At 44.1% G+C, this 26,738-nt stretch overlaps 1 protein-coding gene across 2 annotated transcripts in view; it reads right to left on the minus strand.

Annotated features, from left to right (window-relative positions):
* col4a4 (collagen, type IV, alpha 4) overlaps nucleotides 1-26,738 on the minus strand; it is a 49,336-nt gene that overhangs the window by 10,196 nt on the left and 12,402 nt on the right. For both annotated transcript variants that reach the window (XM_013911982.1, XM_013911981.1), the window contains exons 4-41: nucleotides 23,565-23,699; nucleotides 23,331-23,375; nucleotides 23,119-23,235; nucleotides 21,286-21,354; nucleotides 21,178-21,213; nucleotides 21,011-21,073; nucleotides 20,429-20,464; nucleotides 20,277-20,318; nucleotides 19,916-19,996; nucleotides 19,700-19,744; nucleotides 19,371-19,433; nucleotides 19,217-19,261; nucleotides 19,080-19,133; nucleotides 18,465-18,525; nucleotides 18,280-18,384; nucleotides 17,196-17,351; nucleotides 16,957-17,046; nucleotides 14,838-14,998; nucleotides 14,682-14,754; nucleotides 14,483-14,589; nucleotides 13,235-13,418; nucleotides 12,133-12,201; nucleotides 11,953-12,060; nucleotides 11,791-11,859; nucleotides 10,009-10,158; nucleotides 9,504-9,665; nucleotides 9,183-9,350; nucleotides 8,848-8,991; nucleotides 8,493-8,600; nucleotides 7,865-8,043; nucleotides 7,012-7,075; nucleotides 6,853-6,927; nucleotides 6,627-6,734; nucleotides 6,437-6,544; nucleotides 4,655-4,726; nucleotides 1,711-1,839; nucleotides 1,447-1,554; nucleotides 993-1,148 (exon numbers count right to left, since the gene is read on the minus strand). In XM_013911982.1, coding sequence (XP_013767436.1) covers nucleotides 993-1,148; nucleotides 1,447-1,554; nucleotides 1,711-1,839; nucleotides 4,655-4,726; nucleotides 6,437-6,544; nucleotides 6,627-6,734; nucleotides 6,853-6,927; nucleotides 7,012-7,075; nucleotides 7,865-8,043; nucleotides 8,493-8,600; nucleotides 8,848-8,991; nucleotides 9,183-9,350; nucleotides 9,504-9,665; nucleotides 10,009-10,158; nucleotides 11,791-11,859; nucleotides 11,953-12,060; nucleotides 12,133-12,201; nucleotides 13,235-13,418; nucleotides 14,483-14,589; nucleotides 14,682-14,754; nucleotides 14,838-14,998; nucleotides 16,957-17,046; nucleotides 17,196-17,351; nucleotides 18,280-18,384; nucleotides 18,465-18,525; nucleotides 19,080-19,133; nucleotides 19,217-19,261; nucleotides 19,371-19,433; nucleotides 19,700-19,744; nucleotides 19,916-19,996; nucleotides 20,277-20,318; nucleotides 20,429-20,464; nucleotides 21,011-21,073; nucleotides 21,178-21,213; nucleotides 21,286-21,354; nucleotides 23,119-23,235; nucleotides 23,331-23,375; nucleotides 23,565-23,699 — 3,745 coding nt within the window. The remainder of the gene's footprint in view (nucleotides 1-992; nucleotides 1,149-1,446; nucleotides 1,555-1,710; nucleotides 1,840-4,654; nucleotides 4,727-6,436; nucleotides 6,545-6,626; nucleotides 6,735-6,852; nucleotides 6,928-7,011; nucleotides 7,076-7,864; nucleotides 8,044-8,492; nucleotides 8,601-8,847; nucleotides 8,992-9,182; nucleotides 9,351-9,503; nucleotides 9,666-10,008; nucleotides 10,159-11,790; nucleotides 11,860-11,952; nucleotides 12,061-12,132; nucleotides 12,202-13,234; nucleotides 13,419-14,482; nucleotides 14,590-14,681; nucleotides 14,755-14,837; nucleotides 14,999-16,956; nucleotides 17,047-17,195; nucleotides 17,352-18,279; nucleotides 18,385-18,464; nucleotides 18,526-19,079; nucleotides 19,134-19,216; nucleotides 19,262-19,370; nucleotides 19,434-19,699; nucleotides 19,745-19,915; nucleotides 19,997-20,276; nucleotides 20,319-20,428; nucleotides 20,465-21,010; nucleotides 21,074-21,177; nucleotides 21,214-21,285; nucleotides 21,355-23,118; nucleotides 23,236-23,330; nucleotides 23,376-23,564; nucleotides 23,700-26,738) is intronic.

The following is a 26,738-nucleotide window of genomic DNA, read 5'->3' on the forward strand; positions in this document are numbered from 1 at the left end:
TAGCGATCGTGCATTAACAAGACTTAATCTCAGTGGTACAGGTGGCTCAGCGGCCGATGTGGGTGCCCGGCCTATCGGCCGTAGATTCTGAGGGTTTACTCCACCTGAGCGAAGACGGGGGGGACGCTGGCCCGGGGTTATTGTCGTAAGCCCGACAACACGTGTCAGGCAGGTGTAAGCTGTGTCCAGAGAGTGCCAGTAGTTGACGCTGTCAAATCCAGTCGGGATAGGATGAGGTATTTTTCGAAACAGTGTTCAGGTAGCCTTCATTCTCACCAATAAGCCACTGCGTTTCCCACGGAGTCTACGGCGCCCTCTCAGTTGAGGTAGCGCCAGAACGCAACGGAGACAAGCTGGAACTCCTGACAGGAGTGCTGGGGGGAAGGTTCCCTGATATCCACGATTGCAATAAAGAGTTTTTAACTGAGAGGATCTTATAGCCAGCAGCATTTGACGATCATATACAAGCAGAGAGTTAGCATGTTTTAAAACAAAGAAAAAATAAAACACTAGTACGAACAGAATCAAACGGCAAGCCGTACACACTGGCGCCATCTTGATATCAGGACTTGGTGTGCTTGGTATGGCAGAACAACACACACATGGATGTAGTTTGCAAGTCTGAATAAAGTCTGAATTTATCATTTCAGCAGAAATGCAACACTCAGAATTTTGTTGTTGAAGGACTGACAAAAGATGACTTACAGCTCCACACCAACGAGTAGAAATGCTATGATCTCCACAAACAGTTATCAGTTGTCCCTTTGTAACCCAACCATCATCTGTCATCTAATGAAGATCACTTTTAGTTGTTTTTTTCAGTAATAGGGTCAATCAAGATATTCACTTAATAATATACCAGCTAATGTATTCCCACACCGCACACGTTCATGTAACCCACAACTGAGATCTGTCAGGTTGTCAAGTGAATTGTGACCAACAGAATAAGTGTCAGCATCATTTTTGTTGTGTTGTTTTTGTTGGACTCTAACCTTTCTGTCCTGGGTATCCAGTGCAACCTTGTGTTCCTATATGTCCTGGGCATCCTCTTGGTCCCTTTGGCCCTTGGCATCCCACGTTACCATTGTCCCCAATATCCCCACGAATTGGAGGGTTTTGACCAGGATCCCCGATCTCACCAAGACTCCCTGAAACATCAGTCCCGTGTCAGAGGTCATCCAGCATGATCTGTCACTTAAATTTAAATAAAACTGAATATTAACTAGGGCTAAGAAGCATTTTAGCCACTGAATGAGTATAATTTCATAAACTAGAAGATGTTACCTTTCAAATCTCTTACATGCATTTAGGCCGTATAAATCTTCTGTTACAAAATGCCAAAAACATGAAAATTGCTGGATAATCGTGAACCTTTCTATAACCTATTAAGAAATGTTTAGGTTATAATGACATGGCTGATTTTAAAAAGTTAGTCTCAAGTCTGACCTGGCTCTCCATCTTGGCCTGGACAGCCAGGATCTCCACAGGGCCCTTTGATAGGAGTTTTGCAGTCTGGTCCAAGTTTACCTGGAGGTCCACATTTACCTGGAGGCCCTACAATAGCACAGAGAGGCGTATAACTGACCAAGAATAAAGGATAAGGTAGGATTTTTAGATTGACATATTCAGCAATTCAGCAAGAATCAGAATCAGAATACTTTATTAATCCCTGGGGGAAATTATTTAAGAGATCATCATATTGGTACAGACCTTTGGTTCCGACGGGGCCTTTGTATCCTGGTGGTCCAGGTTGAGATGTGCCGCAAAGACCTTGATGCCCTGGAGGACCTTTATCTCCTGGTGGACCCAAGGAACCTTCAACACCTGGAAAGCCCCGACCTGAAAAAACAGACCAAATGAAAATGTGTTATAGAATTTATAGAAAGTAATTTTAAGATCTATGAGGAGAATTAATGTCTCATAATCATTAGTAAGTTCACAATAACAACAGCTATATTCTGCTCTGCAGGTGGACCTTTGGTCAAGATCTCTAAAACAAAATCTGTACCTTTCTGAACTAAACCCAGTCAGAATTTTGAACCCCAACTCTGCCAGGATAAGTTCATTTTTTTACACAACTTTATAGATTTAATCTAATAATATACCAGACGACATTACAACAACACGAACATGCAGAACTTTTCTTAGTGTTCTTAGAAATGTGAAGCTAGAGGCTCCAGTGGCCATCATTGATCCAGAGCCCAGAGCAGGAAACACTGAAGGAAACGTGAAACTGTTGGCTAAGAATAAACAGATTTGGTGAAATTATAATTCACATTGACAGCAGCGACACCTGGTTGCCTGAACCAGAACTTACCAACAATAATATGTAATCGTGTGTAACTTTGCCAAGACAATGTAGTTTTCTCTGGTCCCCTCCCCAATCAGACCAGGAGTGACATGTTTAGCCGCATGTTCTCCTTAAATTGCTGGCTGTCTGAGTGGTGTCCCAGAAACGATGTGGGCTTCATCGATAATTGGCAAACCTTCTGGAGGAAACCTGGTCTTGTTAGGAGAGACGGCATCCATCCCACTTTGGATGGAGCAGCTCTCATTTCTAGAAATATGGACAAATTTATTAAATTCCCCAAAAATATGACTATCCAGAGTTGGGACCAGGAAGCAGAGTTGCAGTCTTACACGCCTCTCTGCAGATTCTCTCCTCCTGCTACCCCCCCAAAAACCCATCTCCATAGAGACTGTGTCAGCTCCCAAACAGACAAAAACAAACTAAAAACCAGCAACAAACAACTTAAACATAAACAATTACAAAGAAAGAACAATACAGTATCCACATCTGAACCAAAGAGTAAAACAGTGAAAATATTAAACATTAGATCTCTCTTTTCTAAATCCGTATCAGAAAACTATTTAATAATTGATCAAGATATTGATTTAGAAGAGCTAGCAGAGAACTGGTTACTACGGGAGGAAAATGTTACTTTAAATGAGAATAATAATAATGAGAATAATGAGAATAATAACTGTTAAAATGCTCAACGGACCTGCCCAAGAGGAGAAGTGGCAGCCAGCAATCTTGCTCTCCAGTTTATTAACCTCCTAGTACCTGGCATCCACATATGTGGACATCACACGTAGGGTTGACTCTTAGCCTTGGTTACCCTAGCTGGAGACCAGTTTTATCCTTTGTTATCTATCATTCACCTGGGCCTTACTCAGAGTTTCTGTTGAATGCGATGCTCAGCTCAGGTAAAATAAATATTGTGGGGGATTTTAACACCCATGTAAATGTTGAAAACGACCACCTCAACAACATTTTTTATTCAGCTTGACCCAGCTGCTCTAATTATAGGCTGATCTGTGATCATCTGCAGAGGAATGCTTTCATTTATGGGGGTGGGGGGTACGGGGACCATTTTAGGGAAAAAACAAAGTAATGTCACATACTGCATTATTGCATTGTAAAGAAAAATGTTCTGTGTAAAATGTTAATATATTACTTTGTTGGAGTATGAAACACACCAGTTAGTTAAATTGCAGGATTGTCTGGATTCTTACTCTGGATGGCATTACCTTGGCCTCCAGTAACGCTGTGAGGAACCTTGGAGTCATTTTTGACCAGGACGTGTCCTTCAATGCACATATTAAACAAATATGTAAGACTGCCTTCTTCCATTTGTGCAACATCTCTAAAATTAGAAATATCCTGTCTCAGAGTGACGCTGAAAAACTAGTTCATGCATTTATTACTTCCAGGCTGGACGACTGTAATTCATTATTATCAGGATGTCCAAAAAACTCACTGAAAAGCCTTCAGCTGATCCAAAACGCTGCAGCAAGAGTCCTGACAGGGACTAGAAAGAGAGCAGATTTCTCCTGTTTTGGCTTCCTGTTAAATCCAGAATTCAAAATCCTGCTCCTCACATACAAGGCCTTAAATAATCAGGCCCCATCTTATCTTAATGACCTTGTAGTACCATATCACCCTATTAGAGCACTTCGCTCTTGCTCTGCAGGCCTACTTGTTATTCCTAGAGTATTTAAAAGTAGAATGGGAGGCAGAGCCTTCAGTTTTCAGGCCCCTCTTCTGTGGAACCAGCTTCCAGTTTGGATTCAGGAGACAGACACTATCTCTACTTTCAAGATTAGGCTTCAAACTTTCCTTTTTGCTAAAGCATATAGTTAGGGCTGGACCAGGTGACCCTGAATCCTCCCTTAGTTATGCTGCAATAGACGTAGGCTACCGGGGATTCCCATGATGCATTGAGTTTTTCCTTTCCAGTCACCTTTCTCACTCACTATGTATTAACAGACCTCTCTGCATTGAATCATATCTGTTATTAACATCTGTCTCTCTTCCACAACATGTCTTTATCCTGTCTTCCTTCTCTCACCTGAGCCTGGTTCTGCCGGAGGTTTCTTCCTGTTAAAAGGGAGTTTTTCCTTCCCACTGTTGCCAAAGTGCTGCTCATAGGGGGTCATATGATTGTTGGGTTTTTCTCTGTATGTGTTATTGTAGGGTCGACATTACTACCTTAATATAAAGACCTTGAGGCGACTGTTGTTGTGATTTGGCGCTATATAAATAAAATTGAATTGGTGTGCGTGTGCGTGTGCGTGCGTGCGTGCGTGCGTGCGTGCGTGTGCGTGCGTGCGTGCGTGCGCGTGTGTGTGTGTGCGTGTGTGTGTGTACCTCTGGTCCCAGTGGCCCCCTTCTCTCCTTTCAGTCCGTCCAGTCCATGAAGTCCCAGCGGTCCAGGAGGACCTGGCACAACAAAACAAAACCATCTCACACACTGTTTCTGCAGATCTGAGGGACCCACAATGTCTGTGGATATTTCTTTTTGTTTCCTCTTTTTTTTTGCTACAGTCAGTACAATTCGTGCAAAACTCTCTAAAATGCTGTATCTAAATTCATTGTTCTTGCGTTTTTAAAATACCTGTAGCAGATTTAGAAACAAAAATGTTCTTTCTTTGCTGTTAGAAAAAGCCCGCCTAACAACCTACAGAGCCTCGTGAAACTAGCCTGATACTTATTTTTCTGCTGCAGAGGAACAGCTCGTTGGAGTTTCTATAGTGAAGAGCTGAAGGTGGCTGGAGTTTGGTGACTTCATGCTCCACATGCCTTAACCTCCTAGGACCTGGCGTCCACATATGTGGACATCACACTTTGGCTTATTTACACCAAAATATTCAATTTTGTTGTAAATAAGTTCAGATCTAACAGCTGAACACACCCGTGGACTTTCTACAATAGACATCAAATATTGTCCCACATCTGTAGCAGAAGGTCCCATGATGGTGGCTTGCAGGTTGTTTTGCTTTCACTCTTCTGTCCAGTTCATCCCAAACCAGCTCGATAAAACAGCCCCAGACCGTCACTCTTCCTCCTCCATGCTCCATGCTACACACTGGTACCATCCTTTCACCTACTCGACAGCGTACAAAGATCCTGCGTGATGAACCAAAGATTTCATATTTGATTCATCAGTCCATAAAACCTTCTTCCAGCCTTCAGTAGTCTAATCGTGGCCCAGACAGCCTCTTTGTCTCATTCTGACGTCTGGCTTTCTTTCTGGAGCTCGTCCCGTCAAACCTGCAGCTCGAAGTCTTCTCTTCACAGCTGAAACTGAGACTTGCTCACTACGACCACTATTTAGCTTCTTGAAGCTGTTGTCCTGTGAGCCGCCGTCACACAGCTGTTAACTCTCAGAAACGTGTGTGATTCATTCGTGTCTGTGGGTCTGCAGACCTCTTCCTGTCAGTTTGTTTCTGAGCCTTTGATGCTGAAGGAAACTGGACTCGCTGACACCTTGACTTTCTTTGCAGTCTCTGTAGGACACACCCACATTTCTATGATGGTCTGTCTCTCTTGTTAATTTCCTTTTTCTCACCGTTTTTTGTAGCATCACACTACTTTCTGCAGTACAGTACTGTTCAGCTGATGCTGACGAGTGAATGCTACCACAGTGTGTCCAGCACTGCTTTATGCAGACAGAGGGGGCTGTAGCTGGAGTTAGTTGGTAGCATCAGCTTTCAAGACTTGATCAACCTCCATAATTCTGAAATGTACATTATTTTTCAGCTTTGGGTAACCTTAGTTTTTTTTTAACCTCTGGCAGTTCACCACTTTTCCCTTCGTACCATTTCAAGCTGTTCACTGGACTTGAACGACTTGACTTATAATGAATAACTGAAACATCAGGTGTTCTAAAACCTTTAACTGGTAGTGTGTACATACATATTGTTACCTGGCAAAGCCAAACGGAAATCTTACAGAGCAAGTTTAATGCTAAAGCTGAAGAAAGACTTGATTTACAGCTGAAATTTGATCTGAACAGTCTCTATCTCGACCTCTGAAGCGCCGAACCAGCAACCTGACTCATGTTAAAAAAACTAAAGGCTCCAGATTAACCGTCCTTTAATCCTCGTTACTTGAAATTGTAAAGTAACTGACTTTAAAGTAGGTTCTAACCTTTGAGTCCTCGGTAGCCTTCGTGTCCTGGAGGACCATCACCCCCACTTTTACCTTCAATACCTGGAGTACCTGGTTGACCCCTGGGACCTGGGGGCCCAATCACACCTGACAGAGAAAACAGTTTTAATAAGGTCATGGATAACCAATGAGTTATACACTCTTTATCACTGAAAATACATCTATGTACCTCCAGGACCGATGTTTCCATGGTGTCCTTTCTCTCCTTTGGATCCTTTCTCTCCTGGAGCCCCAGTAAAACCCAACCCTCCCGGATCTCCAGGAGATCCAGGAGGTCCTGAGAGGAAGAGAAACAGGAATTAACACCTGATTCATTCTCCTGTTTTTTCCTTACTCTGGTTACTTTTAGCTCAAACATCAAACTTCACGCTGCACAGCCAGAAACAGATCATCACCTAGGTGCCCCTTGTCTCCACGAGGCCCCCTTTCTCCATTTGGACCAGAGCAACCAACAGACTCCCCTTTATTACCTGAAACACAAGCACACTCTTCACTACAGCCTGCACAACAAAGGAACACATGAAAAACATTACCATGACTGGGTGACCTTGTACCTTTGGGACCTTTACATCCTGGGGGACCAGGCTCACCAGGTTTCCCTGAGCATCCTTTGTCACCCTGCAATCGCAAAATTAACAGATCAATATTTCCTGCAACTCTTTCTGAACATTTTTTGAGCAAATCAAAGTCTTAAACTGAAAAGCTTACTGTGCACCACTTCAAGGACCACTTCAAGGCAAAGAGTGCTCTTTTTGCTAATTTCCCAAGTATTTATTGTAAACTAAATGGCCTTTTCAGTCATTTGCTACCCCAAACAATAGAGTTTAACTGTAAAGTTATTTGCTGGAATGTTAGCAGTAATGTAGGCACTGTACTGGACCACAGGAGGAGAACCGAGGCCTGAGGTAAAGCTTTTGATTTACCAGATTTATCTTCACCTGTGATTGTGAGCAGCTCAGAAACATAAATAGGTAAACATAAAAAATCATTTAAAAACTGTTTCCTCCTGGCTGGGCTTGAATATCCTGAGTCGCAGCTGAGAGCATCCAAACACTCTGATTCTTTCATACAGAAGAAAAAGTTGCTGTAGTTGACTTTTTATCCATGTTATTATCCTCTTAGGTGACCCTGGTTGGCCCAGATGGCAGCATGGCTTGGGCCCTAAATCATCAATGTATATGAGAAACATCTGGATATCTGGTTCTTTAATAAAAAGGCGAAGGTACAAACAGCCTAAGGATGTTAACCATGACTCCCGAGGTGCAAGTGCACAGCAAGTCTGATGAATGACTACAAAATGCTTTCACATGCACCACAAATGGCGATCGAGATAAAGGGCAGCTTCTGCAACTTTCTTCATCAAGCTTTTAATTTGGGTCAGTCGAGTGATGTCTTCAGCTGCCTTACTGGATCTCCAACGCTTCCGGGAAAGCCACAGTATCCTTCAAACCCCTTCAGTCCCGGGAGTCCCGCAGGCCCCTGTTTGCCACAGGGTCCAGGGGGCCCGGGGGGTCCTACAATGCCCGGGGGTCCGTCGCACCCTGGATGCCCTGACTTGCCTGCTGCTCCCTGCATACCTTTGCTTCCTGTAGTGAAAAAAAATGTTGGAAATCAGAAAGTTCAGTGCGGACAAAGTCGATCTGTCACACAGAACCTCCAAAGCATCATGGGAAAGATTCCACGCTCTTTATGGAGATAAGTAAAGAATTAACCGATACCCAACGTGTTTTGGTTTCTGTCCATAATTTCCTCCTTCATAACAACTGCACTAAGAGTTCTTTATTAACTGGACCTCTGGACTGTTTGAGCTGACGGAGCCTTTTGGGGGATTTTTTAAATCCAATTATCCGACCAATAATATGGCTGTTGTGCACTTAATTGTACTAACCGACCATCCAAGAAGTCTGAGCTCCAGTTTTGGTGAGTGGCATCTATGTCTAACTCTAAGTCTTTCAGGTGACCTTCCACTTTCTGATCAATTAGTGCTTAATCCAGGCCACGATACTGCCGCTTGGCAACAAAGTATCATTCTGACCTCGAGGTCCAGTAAATCCAACAGTGGAGGGATGTCCTGGGTCTCCTGTCTTTCCTTTAATGCGGATGTAGTTGGTCGGTCCTGGAGGGCCTGTTGGACCTTGAAAGCCTGCAGGGGACACGCGGGAAATGTTTTAAAAAGGTGAGCTCGAATTAGCTGGATCGTCAACATCCATGTTTCCTCATAAATGACAGGAAGTCTCACTTAATGCATGTTTACAGTAATAGCAGTAATCTTTAGGAACACAGTAACAGTGCTGTGGTAGAATTGTGGCAATTGGTTGTAATGTTACTGTAAAGATATGTGGTAATGGTACTGCAGTAGCATTGTAGTGTATCACTCTGTATCAGTCTACCCTTCTGTCCTTTTGGCCCTTCGATTCCTTGACCACCATCTCGTCCGTTGAACCCTCTCTCTCCAGTCATGCCTGGATCTCCGGGGACACCAGGCTCTCCAGGGTTCCCAGGCACCCCGTCCCAGCCCCGGGGTCCAGTCAGACCTTAAACATGTCAAAATTTGTCTCGTGATCATGTTTTATTCAATAAGACTTGGAACTAGAGCATAATATTTAGTGAGGTCATAGATCAAATGAGCAGGATCTTTACGATCTTTTTAAACCTCTGATGAAATCGTACATGTATAAAACAAGTGTCTTAATCAGTCTGTGGTTAGGATATATGTACGACTCACCTTTTGGACCACCAGTGCCCTGAAGTCCCGAGCTTCCATTGAGTCCAGGGGGGCCCTGACAACCAGGCTTTCCACGGACACCTGGAAGTCCTGATGCACCCACAGAGCCTTTGCGGCCAATTCCTTCAGAACCAACGCTGCCGATCTCCCCTTTATCCCCAAAAATACCTGAAAGTGATGACATCATAGTCAGAACTTACTGGAACTACTGTGATAAAAAACATTTGTCAAAGATAAAAAGCAAAATAACCAAAGAAACTAAAGTTAAGTGAAACCTAATAACATTAAAAGCTGCCGGGTGAATAAAGTGAGCTTGTTTACCTTGGGCTCCAATAGATCCCGGAAAGCCCGACTGGCCCATTGTACCAGGTTTTCCTGGATCACATCGGTTCGATGTGGGTCCTGAGCAGCCAGTTATACCGGGGGCTCCATCATCTCCTTTCTGACCCTTTGCTCCACGACATCCATGGAGACCACCGATGCCTGTACAAAAACAAGAAATGATTCAAGTGTCCTTTCTTTAACTCAGCATCATCCACCAGTTGTAATTTGGGTTTTGCAAACAGCTGAAGAGTTTATACAAATGGCTGGATGCTAACTGAACCTTAACCAAAATGCACTGGTGAGCTAAAAATGCTGTTATCAAGACTGGTGCTTTTATTCTAAACATGGTAGGGATATGTTTACACGCAGTAAAACCACAGCACAGTTTATCTCGCTACCTTGTACACAGAAAATTGTGATGCAAAACAGAAAATACAAAGTAAATGGACCTCCCAGAGCACGATGTCGTGGATCAGTACAATTAGCCGGAGATGTAAATCACCTGGTAGACCATGTTGGCCGGGGTCGCCAGGCACTCCTTTGGGTCCTTGAGGGCCCCGTGTCCCTGGAAAGCCAATAGAGCCTGGGAGCCCAAAAGCAGAGTCTCCTGTTGGTCCGCTGAGACCTGCAGAGCCTCGAAGTCCCGGAGAGCCTGGTGCACATAAAGTTAAACAGTCTGGAAACAGCTCATAATGGTTTGGGTTTAAAGTCCAAACCTTCTGCCACCACAGAGGTAAGTAACAGAGTAAGGACTTGTAGATTAGGATGCTTATCACAGTCACGACTTAGACTTTACTGGGTGCAACTTAAAACGAGCACTTTTTAAAAGTTAGAAACTAGACAGAAACACGGAGCCAGCAGGGCGTCACTGATTTTTACAACTGATTCAATTCTGAATCACAAGTTCTCGATTCGATTAAGTTTTGACTCAGACATAAATATTATTATTAGAAAGATTTATCAGCACACATCCATGTTTCATATCTGTGTATAAACCAAAGCTGACACTGAGACTTCATCAGAGGTGTGAGCATCACAGCAGGTGTAACTGAGGATCCAACAGAGAAACATGAAGCAGGTTTTCCTGTTCTGGCTTTTTATAGCAGAAAACCTTAAAAATATTCTGCAGTCGATCAAAAACTGAAGCAAACCACGAATCAACATGTGAACATGACCTGATGAGGTTTGATTACAGACACAGCTGAGCAGTCATTTGTTTCCATTCATTCAGTTTGAACAGCAGAGACGAGGCTTTGCTGTCAGAGGCCGACAGCACTGAACACAGCAGCAGACTGGTGGCTAATAAACAGAGAACAATGCAGGAAGCAGAGATTTGATGGTAAACTGGTCTCTGAGTGCTGAGAGAGAGAGAGCTGTGCAGGAAGTACAGCAGCCAAAGTCAGAGGGAGCTCATGAGCATGGTTATCAAACGTGAAGCGCAGTTTGATCTTCTTTTGCTGCTGGTTCAGTCAGTGTTGGTCAGAGTGACGAAACCTGCAGCTTCAGGATCTGTGAGCCGTCGACTCTCAGCGCCGACGGCGTCTGTGGACGATCCACGCTCTGCGTTTACATCTTTGTGCAGAATCCGTTTACCTGCTTCTCTTTTTAGCCGTTTTATCTGTTGTTGAAATAGTTTTGTGAGCTTCAAGATAAGATGCTACCACTTCTGGCAAAATACATTTATATTTAAAAATCAATTCAGGATTTAATGAATTGATATTTATTCACCTTATTCACACTAAAATCGAGAATTTGAATGGGGAAATCGATCTTTTAAACCCACTCCTACCAGTAAGCCTCTAATTTTCGGCCATTGAAGCTGTTCAAATTATTCTGCTGGTCGTTGCTGCACAGCAGTGAAAACAGAAAGGCTGGAAGAGTTCCTTCTGGTCCGGGCAGATTTCTGAAGGAATTTCTGACATCTCTGTGAATTCGTTTGCTTCCCAGAGTTTTGTAAACTAACCTTGTAGAAGGTACGTAGAAGTTCATCCTAGAGTTAATTGGGAATTTAAGTTGATTGAGGAACCAGGCCCTGTTGAGAATGATGAGGTTTATCTCTTTTCCTGCGGAACAAACTCATTCGGCTTCCAGAATATGCCATGTGGTTCCCAGTGAAAACTAACTATTAACGCTCAGGATACTTTCTGGAGATCCTCCAGAGCCAGGCGAACAAAGTTCAAGATCACAGTTGGATGTGAAACAAGCTGCTCCAGAATTCATTGGTATCCAGACCAGCCAGAGCATCAACCAGATCTGGTTTGTGCTGATGCATTGTGGAACTTACCTGGATCTCCATCATAACTGAAGCCTTCAGGTCCTTCATCTCCATAATCTCCAGTGACACCCTGAGGTCCTACAGGAGGAGGAGGGGAAATAATTAAAGGTAACTCTTCTGCTCATGTAACCTACAGGCGAAGCTACAGAAGCGGAAGGTTTGCTTGGGTACCTTGTTTCCCAGGTATTCCAGGAAGTCCATCCTTCCCATTGTCTCCTTTAGGTCCATCTGACCCAATGCCACCAGGAAAACCTGGAGAACCCTGGGAACCTGTGTAGCCTGAAAGGTGAGAGAGGTGAGTAGGAAGTACTGTAAACAGGCAAACATAAAGATGTTACAGATCAAATTTACCTGCACTTCCAGGGTCTCCCTTCTCTCCAGGGGCACCTGGTCTTATGGGTCTAAAGGGTGGAGGGTCACCTGGAGGAAGAGGAGGGTTAAGTAGACACCAGTTAGAAGGTTTTGGCTAAAAAAGTTAATGAAAGTGTTCCTATGAACTTCACAAGTACTCAGTGCTGAAGAAAACCCTCAACTCATTTATATTTAATTGTATTTTCAGATTAAGTTTGGTTTTCTCCAAAATATTGAGTTCAGGCCGTCACCGTAAACACCCACAGGTTTCAAGTTGACTCCTTTTTATTTCATTTCTGCCTGTTTGGAAAACCTAAATGGAAAAACAAGAGGGGCGAGAGGCAGGGTACACCCTGGACAGGTCACCAGCCTGACACAGGACAAACACACTTACAGGTAATTTAGATTCACCAGTTAACCTAACCTAACTAACTGCGTGTCGGAGAACCCGGAAAGAACCCACACAGACGCAGGGAGAGCATGCAAAGTCCACACAGACCAGGTCAGAGTCAGGTGGTGGAACCAACACGCCACCGTGCTGCCCTGGAAACACGTTCAATAGAATAATTCAAAAGCAGAAATGTCTGAAACTTCAATCTAGTTTCCTAAATTTGCCTGTATCAAGTGTTTTATTCTAAAACAAAACCAATCTCAAACCCTCAACCAGGGGTGTCCAACTCCAGGCCTCGAGGGCCGGTGTCCTGCAGGTTCTAGATCTCACCCTGCATCAGCACATCTAAATCAAATGATTAGTTCATTTCCAGGCCTCTGGAGAACTTCAAGAATGTTGAGGAGGTCATTTGGCCATTTAAATCAGCTGTGATGGATCAAGGACACATCCTGCCCCACCCCTGCCCTAAACGATGAGTCACAGATGACCAACGGATGTTACGTTATCATCCTGTTTGAGAAACATACTCTACTCAAACCCGGACTTAGACCTTAAAAGGAGTCAGCACTGACAGATGTTAAGAGGACAGGTGTTATAAATGTTCAGGTCAGTCCTATGAAAACAGAACCGTATATATGGATTCAGCTGCAAAACTCTGGTAAAATCCACAGAAAGTGAGAACCAAACGTTTTTCGTAACAACGATTCTTACCTTTAACCCCCTTTAACCCCGGGGGGCCACAGGATCCAGTAGGTCCTGGATCCCCAAGGAGTCCACGTTCTCCCACAGCTCCATCTGCATCTGGTCCTCGGGGACCTGGAGGTCCTAAATATCCCTTTAACCCTGTAGTTCCTCTGAGGCCCCTTTCTCCAGGGAAGCTGAAAAAACTCTCCCCCTAAGAACAGACAAATTGAGGTCAAGCGACAGAACAGCATGACTGATGGCAGGACAACTGCAAAACAGGGACATTCTGATTATCTCACTGTTTGTCATCCACATTTCTCAGCGCTCAACTTTAAGTTATAAACAGATTCATGGATATAACAGATGTGGTGTCAGTGTGTTTTCTGGCATACAGTTGTGATCATTGTCCCGTTGATGCCCCAGTTTGGTCCAAGCTTCAGCTTCGGGATAGATGGCCTCACATTTGACTCTAGACTACGTTGGTATACAGAGGAGCTCATAGTCCACTTAGTCCACAGGCTTTCTCCTGTAAACTCTTCCAAACAAGCCAAACTTGTTCAGTCTTTTTCCATCTGTGCTGTCATGAACTTTAAAATTGAAAACGAGGCCTGTAGTGTCTCAGAATATGAGGCAAAGCTCTTAGGTTTCTGTCGTTTCTTTGAGCATCGAATGGTCCGATCTTGGGATGAACTTGCTGGAACATCCATCACTGAGAAAATTGTCTTAATATTTCCCTCTTGTAAATAATCTTTCTCACTGCAGAATGATGGACTTGTTTGAAAATAGCTGTATAACCTCTCCTAGGTTGGAGCAACAGTTTAGTCTGTAAGATCACTGCTGACGTCTTTCCTTTGCTTTCTGTTAACGCACACCTGAATGCTTCGGACTAGCTGCTAGAAGATTCTGCTTTTATAACGATGCTCACGATTGGTAAGTATCAGTTAACCGGTGCGTTTGATCAGCAGCACCTGGCTGCCATTTACTTCTCTTAATTCCTATAAAAGCAACAAGGATCCACTTAATTTGTCACAGGACTGCAATCAGGAAACATGTTCTTAAACTGACCATCGGAGGATTCTGATAAACATTCGTTCAAAAGGAAAAGCGGCGCAGACATGATCAGTGAGCTGTAATGTGAACATCATCTCATCACATCTGAAACAGAAACTACTTGCTGAGAAACTCTTTCACATTATTGCTTCTCATATTTCGCTCTTTCCCGTCTTGAACAACATCTTCCAATCCTCATTCCTCCTATCTTCTAACCCGACTGACCTGGAAACCGGGATTTCCAGGGACCCCTGAGGGCCCAGTCTGTCCTCTTCTTCCTGGGAACCCTTGTCTGCCTGCAGGGCCCCGCTGTCCCTTGTTTCCCTTCTCACCTGGAGACAGGAGCAGCATTCACAGGAGGTTATGTTGATGTTACTGTCAATAATAAGTGTGCTGGGAGACAGCTGCACAGACTGGGACTCACCTTCGATATCCTCCACTGTTAAATCTCCTTTCTGTCCTTTAAAGCCTTTGACACCCGGCAATCCGGCCCGACCCTGTAAACAAAGCAATCAGTCAAATAAACAGAGCAGTGGTGGCTGCTCAGATGACCTCTGACCTTGTTGCTCAGATGCTTTACCTGCTCACCAGTCTCTCCTGTGTCTCCGGGAACACCGTACTCTCCCCGAGGACCTGTGGGTCCAGAGGATCCTTGGAAGCCTGGAAATCCCAAGTCACCCTTAGGGCCAGGTGCACCTCTTAGTACAAGAGGAAGGCCACAAGAACAGCTGCCACAACTACCTAAAACACAGAAATTAGGGTTCGATCGATCTCTAACCCTTATTGAGCACTTCCAGCAAACATTAGCAAAACGATCTGATTGATTAATAACGTCACTACGACTGGCTGTCTGGGCAACATGGACTCTACTTAAGGCCAACATAGGATGTCTTCGCTATAGACAGTATAACAGACGGACACAGCTGAAGGTGGCGACACCTGTTACTGCAAAAGACTTCCAGTTGTATTGAAGTGTATGGGAAAAGTGCCCTCTGCCCCCTCGCTTTGAAGACGTTAGTACACATTTCCAAACTCACTCTTGAGGTCATTTTGAACAAAACATTAAGTCTGTTTTTATAAATTATGCTCATTCTTAGAATAAGAGAGGAAGGTTATTTAGGAGCATGCTCATTGGTTAATACCTCAGTCACAATTTGTTAGCCACAGCGTGCGGTTTCACAATCAGTCAGTCAGCCACAGATCGATAGATCAATCAGAATACGACGAGTGCTGGAGACCGTGAAGTCCTCAGCTGAAGTCTTAACCCTTTAAGACCTACCATAGAACCAAGTCCGCCAGAGCTTATATTATATTTTTACATGCTGTAGCGAAATTTCTGGGAGCATTTCAAGTTGCTATACATCAATACAAGCATTACAGTCTATATTTTAATAATATGTATGCATTAAGTGCATAGTAATTACATAAATTGCAAAAAAGTGCAATAAACTACAGAAAAATTGAAAATCGTTTTTGTTTTGTTAACATATATGTCTACTGTAAATACAAAAAAGTTGCACAAAATAGTTTCCCACCACAGGAAATTTATTTTGAGTGTCTTCATAGTTTTATTTTTGAAATACACCAATTTTTATATACTGCAGGAAAACGAAAATAAATATTATAATGCAAATTTGCAAAAAAGCAGCATATGCATCAAAATAAACTATTTCCAGCAGTGCAATATGAGTCCTCAGCATCCCAGAAACGACACAGAAAGTCATAAAGTCAAAGATAACTTTTAAAAACACCAGTATAGGCTCATGAGGCCCTGATGGTAAAAAGAAACTACATTTCCGCAAAAATGACGTCACTTCTGGTTTCGGGCAGGTCATGGCGGACGTCGCCAATGTAGGAAGTGTTATGAACAGCTGATCGGATCAGCAAAGCGTGTTTCTGGAATATTATATTTTTGTTGCAGCAAGTGCTTTTTATGCAGTTTTTGCAAAGCTATATGTGGAAGGAAACTGTGACCGAGGACAAGCTGATGGCATAAGATGTAAGTACAACTCCTCCGGTTTCATATGCAAAGAAAATTATTGCGCTAGCTTACACGGTTGCAGAGCTACTGGGATTTAAAAGTAGTTGCGCAAAATGGAGCGTGCCCGCTCTGACTGGCTTTAAAGGGTTAACACACCAGTGGGTGACATCTCAAAGCTAAATCTACGTACCGTCTAAGGCTTCACAGCAACAACATGAGTGAGGAAGCAAGTTAAGGTTATGCTCTTCATAGCTGGAAATGGTTAGCTGGTAAGTTAGCATTAGCCAGAAGTTTCATCCAATAAAACTCATCTGGATAAAGTACAATGAGAACCTAAAGGAAACAGCTAGTGATGACTTTAGCATGGTGATGATACCTTTGGTTTCTGGCATTAAAAGGTCAGATTGCCTTTTTTAAATTACTTTGTCAGTTGATGTTTATAAAATGACCGCTGCACGATTCACGTAGCATAATGTGGACAGGGGTGTTGGTACCGTAACAAAACTGTTGACTGATCGTGGGACAAAAGCCAAAAGCATTGTTCATTTTTTTAATCTCTTCTTTCCCCATTTAGCAAACGCAAACTGTGGTAATGTGACGTGGCCTGAGTGTGCACATATTTCACATTAAGGTTAAAAGCAGCTCATCAGTCTTCCACCCTCTAAACCTTTAACTGGTGTAAAAGTCACAATTTCGGTCAATGTCTCCAACAACTGACCTTTAATTCCCAGTGAGCCCTGAAACCCTGTGGGTCCGAGCACACCTGGGTCCCCACGTGGTCCTGAGGCTCCAGGGAGACAGTAGGTACCTTTAAAGACAAACAGGAAGTCAGATTATTGAGAAAAAAAATCAACTGGGACAGTGACACATCCCATACCTGCTGTTAATATCTGCAGTCTGACCCTGCGGGCACCTACAGGTGTACAACACTAAGAGACAAACACTGTTGTCTGGTACCTGGAACACCTTGCTGTCCTTTATGTCCTCTGAATCCACGGCGCCCTGGTTTTCCAGGTTCTCCAGGTGTGGGTTTCTCTGTAGAGATCTGACCTGGATCTCCTCTGACCCCCTTGCATCCTGGAACTCCCTTCTGACCTACAACTCCCGGCAGTCCTGAAGAAAACAACAAAAACTATCATACTACCTTAAACATGAGCAGAAAACATCCTTCTTACCACAGCACCGCTATGCTGCCTCTAATCAAGTTCATACCACCTTAAATTTAACCATGACACTTGAATCACCGTAGCTCAACTTTAAGATTCATTCAAGATTCAAGAGTCGAGGTCTTTATTGTCCAGTATACGCAGTGTACAGCGCACTGAAATGCCATTTCACGCCAAGCCCCCCATGGTGCATTTATAAGAATATAAAAAATCTCCAGGAGATATAAAACTAGAAGAAGTGGATTGTGCAGAGGGTATTGAATACCAGCTTCAAGTTACGAGTCAGAGTATTGTGGACGAGACAGGATGAAGACGTGTGCATTATGTAGATGTGTTCAGCAACTGAAAGTAACAAGAAGCTGAGAAAATAATCTCACCACAGCAACCTCATACTGCCTTACATCAGGCTGCTACCACCTTAAATCTGGCCTCATGAGTCTCAGACCACCTCGCCAACTTCATCATCATTAAACCCCCCAAAGTGGTAGATAATGACCCAACGTTGCGGTCTCATCCCATTTGTAATCTGACTACACAAACTCGTAATAGCGCGTAAAATCTTAAAAAACTCTCCGATACGATTTTAAAGTTTGAGACCATTTGAACATCAGGTAGGAAGCACCACCTCACCCACCCTCTGACCCAGACTCTGCTCCTTTATCCACAGCAGGAAGCTTTCCCTTTATTGATTTGACAGAACTTTATGCCAGACGGTTTTTCTGATGATGATTTATATCTGTCAGGAAAGATCTCCAATACTCAGTGATAGCGTATTTTTCCATCATATAAAGATGTTTCACCTGTGTCATCGCGCTGTGCTGAGATGTTTGCCAGCTCACATTGCTACAGAAACAGTAAAATATGCAGGTACTCACCAACTATTGATCTGCCAGGCGGTCCTGGGGGGCCGGGTATTCCCATCCGCCCCCTGTCTCCATTAAGGCCGTGCGGGCCGTGTGACCCGGGATCCCCAACTTGACCTAGAAGACATAAAGTAGTCATTGGACACCAGAGAAGAAGAATTGTGAAAGAGCTGATTGATTGGTGCATTGATCCATACCGGTGTACGTGATGTCTTCCTCCCGGGGGTTGCCTGGAGGCCCGGGATCTCCCCTTTCGCCCTGAGAACACACAGAACACGACAGCTTTATCTTTACTGAGGTCATTTTGTTTACATGATACTAATCAGATCATCGGGTTCACAGCTTCTAGTAACAGAACATCTACGTCTGTGAATGGGCGAAAGGTTTCAGTGCTCTCACGAATCACGTGTCTGGTTTTTACTGCTGATCTGGCTCTGCTGGCCAGGTGGTGACCACGCAGCGGGGAGGTCTGCAGCTGCGCGGTAGAGATCAGACGTCCGAGGTCATGGACAGATAACTGCTCAAAGTGTAGGACTTCAAGAATCTCAGAGTCCTTTTCACGATGGATGAATTTCAGTGATGCAGACGCTGCACCTGTCTGTGGACCATTTTACTGGTCTTCTGGTTAACTTCCTGCTCGTTTTGCCCTCGTTACCTTTTGCATACATTTTCCGAGCCTTCTCTCGCCCTTTGTCGTGGTGTGCTACAATGCTCTGTGCTCCTTGTTCCCTGGTTCCTAGTGTTTAGTTGGGATGGATGGGAAGCTTTGCTTTTATCCACAGTGACATAAAATATACAGGAAACAGACTGACCTTAGGACCATTTCGTCCAATCAGACCTGGGAGTCCTGAGCTTCCTTGGATTCCCTGAAAACACCAAAGAAAAACCAGACCTGATGATCTGAGGAACAGCACAGAAGTAGAAACAGGAATCTTCTGCTTTGACCAACCTTAACTCCTTTGTTCCCACGCAGACCAGGTTGTCCAGGGAGTCCCTGAAACACAGTTCGTTCAGCATCAATACCTCAAAGATTGATGACATCTCAAGTCTAATTAAAGTCTATAGTCTGATCAAAACTGCTTAATATTGATCGCACATCTTACCCTTGGTCCAGGAAGCCCCAAAATCCCCTTCTCCCCTTCCATCCCAGGTGACCCATTCAGACCCTGAGACCACAATTCAATAAAAAATATCTGATCAGTAACAGTGCTACTAAAATGATATTTGGAGATATGGGGCACAACAACCAAGTGGGGTTTAAAAACGGCAGCTGAGTATCCTTCAAACACGAGATTACAGATGACAATTTTCAGGATGAGCGATAGTCCTGAACTCCATAAATCGGGAGAATCCTAACCTTCAAGTGAGCCTGGTGCCCAAGAATTGAACAACAAAGAGAACTTCAAGTTCCTAAATAAGATATTTAACCTACCAGCTGTCCGTCAATTCCACAGACTCCTTTAACCCCCCGGGAGCCCTGAAATATCCAACATATCCAGCATGAGAAAACCAAGAGCAAAGCCTCCCAACAACAAGAGATATCAGAAATCAACATTTGCAACATTTGCTATTTAAAGTTTAACAGAAAACAGGAAGTCCCCTTAAATGTGCCATCTGATAGGCTGTAACAGAGTGAGGCTCCACCTACTTTGTCTCCTTTGATGTAGAGGTCTTCGGGAGGGTCAACATACTCAAAGGGCCCCGGAGGTCCCTGCAAACCCTGATCCCCCTGTGGACCACACAAACTGCTACAGCACGGCACATACTACACAGTACTGACGCGTTGCTCTTGCTGCTCTATTACTGCAGTAATTGTCAATGGTGAAGTGCAATTTATACAGTTTGCAGTGAAATGAAAACAGAAGGTAAATCAGTCAAAGCAGAAGAATGTGGCAGAGCTCTGCCCCAAACGAGTAATCTAATGTGACTTTTGCACAGCGCTATTGCCTCGCGCGACAGGCTGTCCACGAGCTGCTGATTCAGTTAAAAGAAAGGGGGCGTGGTTGTACCTCATCTCCTTTCTGTCCAGGCAGAGATCGACCTCTTTCCCCCTGAAATGCACAAACAACAAATTCTGAAATAAAAGGTCAGAAAACGCAGTCTTTCAAATTACTCAGACGCTATTCACAATGCTAGCCTCTACTACGTGCACATTACTTACGGGTGGACCTCGAGAACCTGGGCTTCCAGGTACGCCCTGCACAGACAGCAAAGACTTCATTATTGCAATTAATAAAATAATTCTTTGTTTCTCAGCTGAATTTGTAAGTTGTACAAAAAACAGTCTCCAACTTCTTGTGTAGCTTAATTTTAATGGAGAGACATAATGTAAAGCCAAAAACGTTATAACTTGAAGTTTTTGAGCCCCAAAACACGCTGCGCCAAAAACTGGTCCACCCCAAGGATCGGGTCAAACAGAGTAACATAGTGTACGCTGTTAAGTGCAGGATTTATACATCGGGGAAACCAAACAACCTCTGGCTACAACACAGAAGAGCCACCTCGTCAGGCCAGTGGACCTTCAACGATGAGGATGTAACATCCTGGACAGGGAAGTTTGAGCAGTGTTCATTTACTGGATGATCAAGCATGCATCAAGACTCCCATACAGGTTATATCTGTGCTTCAAAACCCCAACGTGGAACAGCAGAAACTCGAGACCAGGTCCCTTTAACTGTCCTCAACTTGAACACGTGACACCAGATTACTTTCTTCAAGCAGTAAATGTTAAGTGGTGACTCACGTCTTGGCCTTTTGGTCCTGGAGAACCCAGTGCTCCCTTCGATCCCGAGAGGCCCTGCTCACCCTGCAGACAGACAGACAGAAACCTGATGGAGGACCACTACAAGTGAACGCTTCCTCCCTGTAGACCCGCTGGCATGTGTGTCACATGACAGTTTGTTTACTCACCCACAGACCGGGATGTCCACTGGGCCCAGCATCTCCCTGTCAGACAGAAATGCTTTGATTAATAAGCCAAATCCTGATCCTAACCTGCAGCAGTACAAGTGTACTTACAGTCACTCCAGGGTTACGGATGAAATACACCGCCTGATCTCCTGGATATCCTTTCGGTCCTGGAAAACCCTGAAGAATTAAACACCACAGCGATGGTCAAATAGTACTGGACCAAAGATACAGTGGGAGGCAAAGGTTTGGGCAGCCTTGTTAATAGCCATTATTTTCCTGTATAAATCGTTGTTACAATAAAAAATATCAGTTAAATATATCATACAGGAGACACAAGTTTATTGGATTCACAGAAAGTGTGCAATAATTGTTTAAACAAAAACAGGCAGGTGCATAAATTTGGGCTCCACAAAAAAAGAGATGAAATCAATATTTAGCAGATCCGCCTTCTGCAGCCTCTAAACGCTTCCTGTGGGTTCCACTGAGAGTCTGGATTGTGGTTGAAGGTATTTTGGACGATTCCTCTTTACTAAACATCTCTCGTTCATTCAGGTTTGATGGCTTCCGAGCATCAACAGCTCTCTTTAACTCACAGCACAGGTTTCAATAATATTCAGGTCTGGGCTGAGATGAACGTTCCAGAACGTTGTACTTGTTCCTCTGCATGAAAGCTTCAGTGGATTTTGAGCAGTGTTTCGGTCGTTGTCTTGTTGAAAGATCCAGCCCCGGCACAGCTTCAGCTTTGTCTCCGATTCTCCAGAATCTGCTGATACTGAGTGGAATCCATGTGTCCCTCAACTCTGACAGGATTCCCAGTCCCTGCACTGGCCACACAGCCCCACAGCATGATGGAACCAGCACCATATTTTACTGGAGGCAGCAGGTGTGTTTCTGGGAATGCTGTGCTCTTTTTCCTCCATGCATAACGCCCCTTGTTATGCCCAAATAACTCAGTTTTAGTTTCATCAGTCCACAGCAGCTTATTCCAGAATGAAGCTGGTTTGTCCAAATGTGCTTCAGCAAACCTCAAGCGGCTCTGTTTGTGCTGTGGGCGGAGCAAAGGCTTCCTCTGCATCACTCTCACATGCAGCATCTCCTTGTGTAAAGTGCGCCGAATGGTTCCATCTGCTGCAACATGATGTTGCAGGTCTTTGGTGCTGGTCTGTGGGTCGACTCTGACTGATCTCACCGTTGCTTCTGTCTATCTGAGATGTTTCTCGGTCTGACACTTCCAGCCTTAACTTGAACTGAGCCTGTGGTCTTCCTTTGTCTCAATATGCTCCCAACTGTGGAGACAGACGGCTTAAATCTCTGAAACAGCTTTCTGTGTCCTTCCCACCATGATGCTGAACAGTCTTTGTCTTCAGGTCATCTGACAGTTGTTCTGAGACCCCCGTGTTGCTACTCTTCAGAGGAAATTAAAAGAGGGAAACTTAAATTGACCCCCTTAAATACTCTTTCTCATTATTGTTTTCACCTGTGTATGTAGGTCAGGGGTCACTGAGCTTACCGAGCCAATTTGAGGTCCAATAATTAGTTTTGAAGGTTTGGAATCAATAAAATGACAACAGATTTATGCACCTGCCTGATTTTGCACACTTTAAATCCAATAAACTTCATTTCACTTCTCAAACATCACTGTGTGCGTCTCCTGTATGATATATTTAACTGACAGTTTTTATTGTAACAACGATTTATACAGGAAAATAATGACTATGAACAAGGTTAACGTTTGCATCCCGCTGTACTGCAGCACACTCAACTATCCACACACAGGCTCACAGCAGTGTAAGACGAGAAAACCTCGTCCTTGTTCTCTCAGGACTCTAAAATCTGGATTCTGGAAAACTGAACGTTTCTCCAGCTCTGATTATTTTTACTGTGGCCTTTCTTGCCCTCCACAGTGAAGTGTTTGCTATCAGTGTTACTGTCATTTCTGACCAGTTCTCCGTCACGTCCTTGTTCTCCCGGAAGTCCACCTTTCCCCTTCTCTCCTCTAGTTCCATTACATCCATCCAGACCTGGATGTCCTGGACCTCCAGCAGGTCCCGGGTGTCCCTGGACACACAAACACATAAACTGATGCCGAGAGCGGGACATCACTAGGTCACAGCTGACTGAGCTAAGAGGCTGAGAGGGGCGGGGCTTCTTACCGGAACTCCATCCAAACCTGGAAAACCAGGAACACCAAGAGATCCCTGAAACCGTAAACAACAAGCAGACGGTTAAACTGTTCTCCACACAGCTCCTCAGATACCATGTGAGGCCTAACAGAGCTCCGATTGGTCAGACAACAGAAACAGTATCTCGTCTTCAGAGGGGTGTACTACAAAGCAAACTATGTTTTCAGTTTGGATGGTCTATGTGTAAAGCTCCTCTGGTGTCACCATATGTCCTTTCAGGCCTGCAGCTCCTGTTGGCCCCTCATCTCCTCTCTGGCCTTTCTCTCCTGGAGGCCCCTGAGGACCCGGGAAGCCCATGGGTCCATTAGGGCCCTGCAGACCCAGAGAACCAGGAGCACCCTGCAGGACACAAAGACACCTGTTAATCCTTTAAAAACTGAATAAATCTTAATAGAAAACATGAACAACATCAGGTTTCTATCAAGAGCTCTTCTAGGCCACCTGATCCCGACGCTCACTACAGCAAGCACCACTTCTAAAAAATACCAGGACCAATTCTGTTTACATTATACATGCTTCCCTTAGGCAGCATCATTAGAAGACATAGCATACATTTACACTGCTATGCAGATGACACCCAGCTCTATCTGTCCATGAAGCCAGATAACACACACCAATGAGTTAAACTGCAGGAATGTCTTAAAGACATAAAGACCTGGATGGCTGCTAACTTTCTGCTTCTTAATTCAGATCAAACTGAGGTTATTGTACTCGGCCCTGAAAAGCTTAGAAATATGGTATCTAAGCAGATTCTTACTCTGGATGGCATTACCTTGGCCTCCAGTAACGCTGTGAGGAACCTTGGAGTTATGTTTGACCAGGACATGTCCTTCAATGCACATATTAAACAAATATGTAAGACTGCGTTCTTCCATTTGTGCAACATCTCTAAAGTTAGAAATATCCTGTCTCAGAGTGACGCTGAAAAACTAGTTCATGCATTTATTACTTCCAGGCTGGACGACTGTAATTCATTATTATCAGGAAGTCCTAAAAACTCCCTGAAAAGCCTTCAGCTGATCCAAAATGCTGCAGCAAGAGTCCTGACAGGGACTAGAAAGAGAGCAGATTTCTCCTGTTTTGGCTTCCTGTTAAATCCAGAATTCAAAATCCTGCTCCTCACATACAAGGTCTTAAATAATCAGGCCCCATCTTATCTGAATCCTTATCACTCGAGAAACACAAAGCCGACAAACAAACTAAGAGATTTCAACTGTCTGCTCGAATCTGAACTTTTGAAACTGTAAATCATTCTTTGTCATATCAGTTCCTCATTAAATACACGTCACATTAACAAGCTGGCTCATGGTGTAAAGCGTCGCCTGTCAGAAAGTTTAAGAACATATAAAACAATCAGGAGCATAACTGAACCTGAGACGGACTCTTTATGAATCGCAGCACTGATGGCAGAGCGGGTGGACTTCGTATGGTTTAATCCAGATGTTGGTGCATTCAAGTCCCACATGTGTAATGCTGTTATCTGACCATTTGAGGGCGGCGTGGCACCAGAACAATGACCCCCCCCAGGAAACACTGATAAGGTCAAAGGTCAGATTTACTGCATAGACTCAGCCCCTTGCGGTTCAAACTGAGTAAAAGCAGAGAGCGTTCCAGGATAAAGGGAGCGGCGCGTACCTGTGACAGGTGCCGTCTTGTCGCCCTCACTTTGTGTACACTTGGTTTGTAAGCCTGTTGTTAAGCTGAGTGATGGCGACCCTCAGTGCAGTTTCACTTTAACGCTCTGCTGCATTTCCAGAGCCTTTTCTTATTCTTATTTCTGGACTTGGAAGTGGAGCCTCAGATAATCATATTAGGGATTATTTCCTTTAGATGATATCGCAAATACAAGAATAGGAAACATGGAGTGTTACTAGCAGGCCGAGGTTTTCACTCACAGGGACGACCGAACACGTCTGAGCTCATTATTAGAAACACGCTCAATATGAAGATGCACCTCTAGACCAGGAGATATATGACGGCAAGTAAGGAAAACTAGATCCACTTTAACTACAAGGCTGCGTTTGGGCCATGTGATGAAAACAGATGCTTTTCTGAAACTAGGTCATTCGTTCAGAGGTGTGTAGTTTCCGGCTGAGGAAACATGAATATCTGTGAGGTAATGAGGCCTTACGAGAGCAAAACAAGCATAAAAGCCAAGAAGAACACATGGTGAGCATGTACAGACCGAGTCACCTGGGCAGGTGAGGAGAAGGAGGTCAGTGTGTTTATCGCATGATCTGGCTGCAAAGCTGCATCACAGTAATGTAACTGTAGTGGATCAGGTGTTGCAACAGTGACCGAAATCAGAGTGTTTTTGTTCACAACAGAAGCTGTGGAGACACCAGGTGTCTCCACAGCTTCTGTTGCAACAGTGACCACAGAGCTTTGTAACGACTGTAATGATTCACGTATCTGCACACATCATACAGTTGCTTCCATTTTTACCTGATGTGCAAATAAAGTTTGACGTCTTGACTAAAACTCCCCTGTGTCCAGTGTTAGTTAGAGCTCTGTGTTTGTCTCCAGCATCGAGATGTTTATGATCCCTGATGTTATCTGACCATTGATCAGATACACCAATACAAACTTATTGATACATCTGTGTTTATAATCAAAACCGATTGGTTTGGGTGAATCCGTCAATCCTGTGTGTGTGAGTGTGTGTGTGTGTGTGTGTGTGTGTGTGTCTGTAAGTGTGAGTGTGTGTGTGTGTGAGTGTGTGTGTCTGTGTGAGTGTGTGTGATGAGATGTGACAGCTGTGATCTCTGTTAGTCCTCTCTCCATCCTCCTTTCTCTTAAACCGCTCAGCGTGAAATCACTGGGACAGACGCCTTCCCACAATCCTCTCTGCCTGTCTACTGCCCCCAGCTGTACAAACACACACACACAGGAGGTCAGTGTGAAGCTGGACGGCAGTCTGACAGATACATGTTGTTCTTATTGCTGTTGTTAACTTGATCAGCTGATGGTCATGTGATGTTACATCAGCGGTTTGAATTAATTCATCATAACGTACAAACGAGCCTCAGTCCTGACGACCACGAGCTCTAACAGCAGTTACAGCACAACGCTATCCCGGGCTGGGATACCTGACCTGCGGGGACATGCTCCCTGTTGGGAATAAAGGTCCTTATAATCGGAATCATTTCAATTTAGGGTGAAAACTCAGGTTCAAGGTTCAGTTAAGTGCAAAGAAATTCAAGCAAGTCCTCTGAAGTGATGAAAACATGCATGTGTGTGAGTAATCTGCTGAGTCAGTTTAAGGTAAACAGCTGGTAATTTAACACCAGCACTCCTCAAACAGCTCCTCATTTCACTGTGTGTGTGTGTGTGTGTGTGTGTGTGTGTGTGTGTGTGTGTGTGTGTGTGTGTGTGTGT

Source organism: Pundamilia nyererei, unplaced genomic scaffold (genome assembly GCF_000239375.1).
Source record: "Pundamilia nyererei isolate P.nyererei 1_Seehausen unplaced genomic scaffold, PunNye1.0 scaffold00076, whole genome shotgun sequence".
Classification (NCBI taxonomy): domain Eukaryota; kingdom Metazoa; phylum Chordata; class Actinopteri; order Cichliformes; family Cichlidae; genus Pundamilia; species Pundamilia nyererei.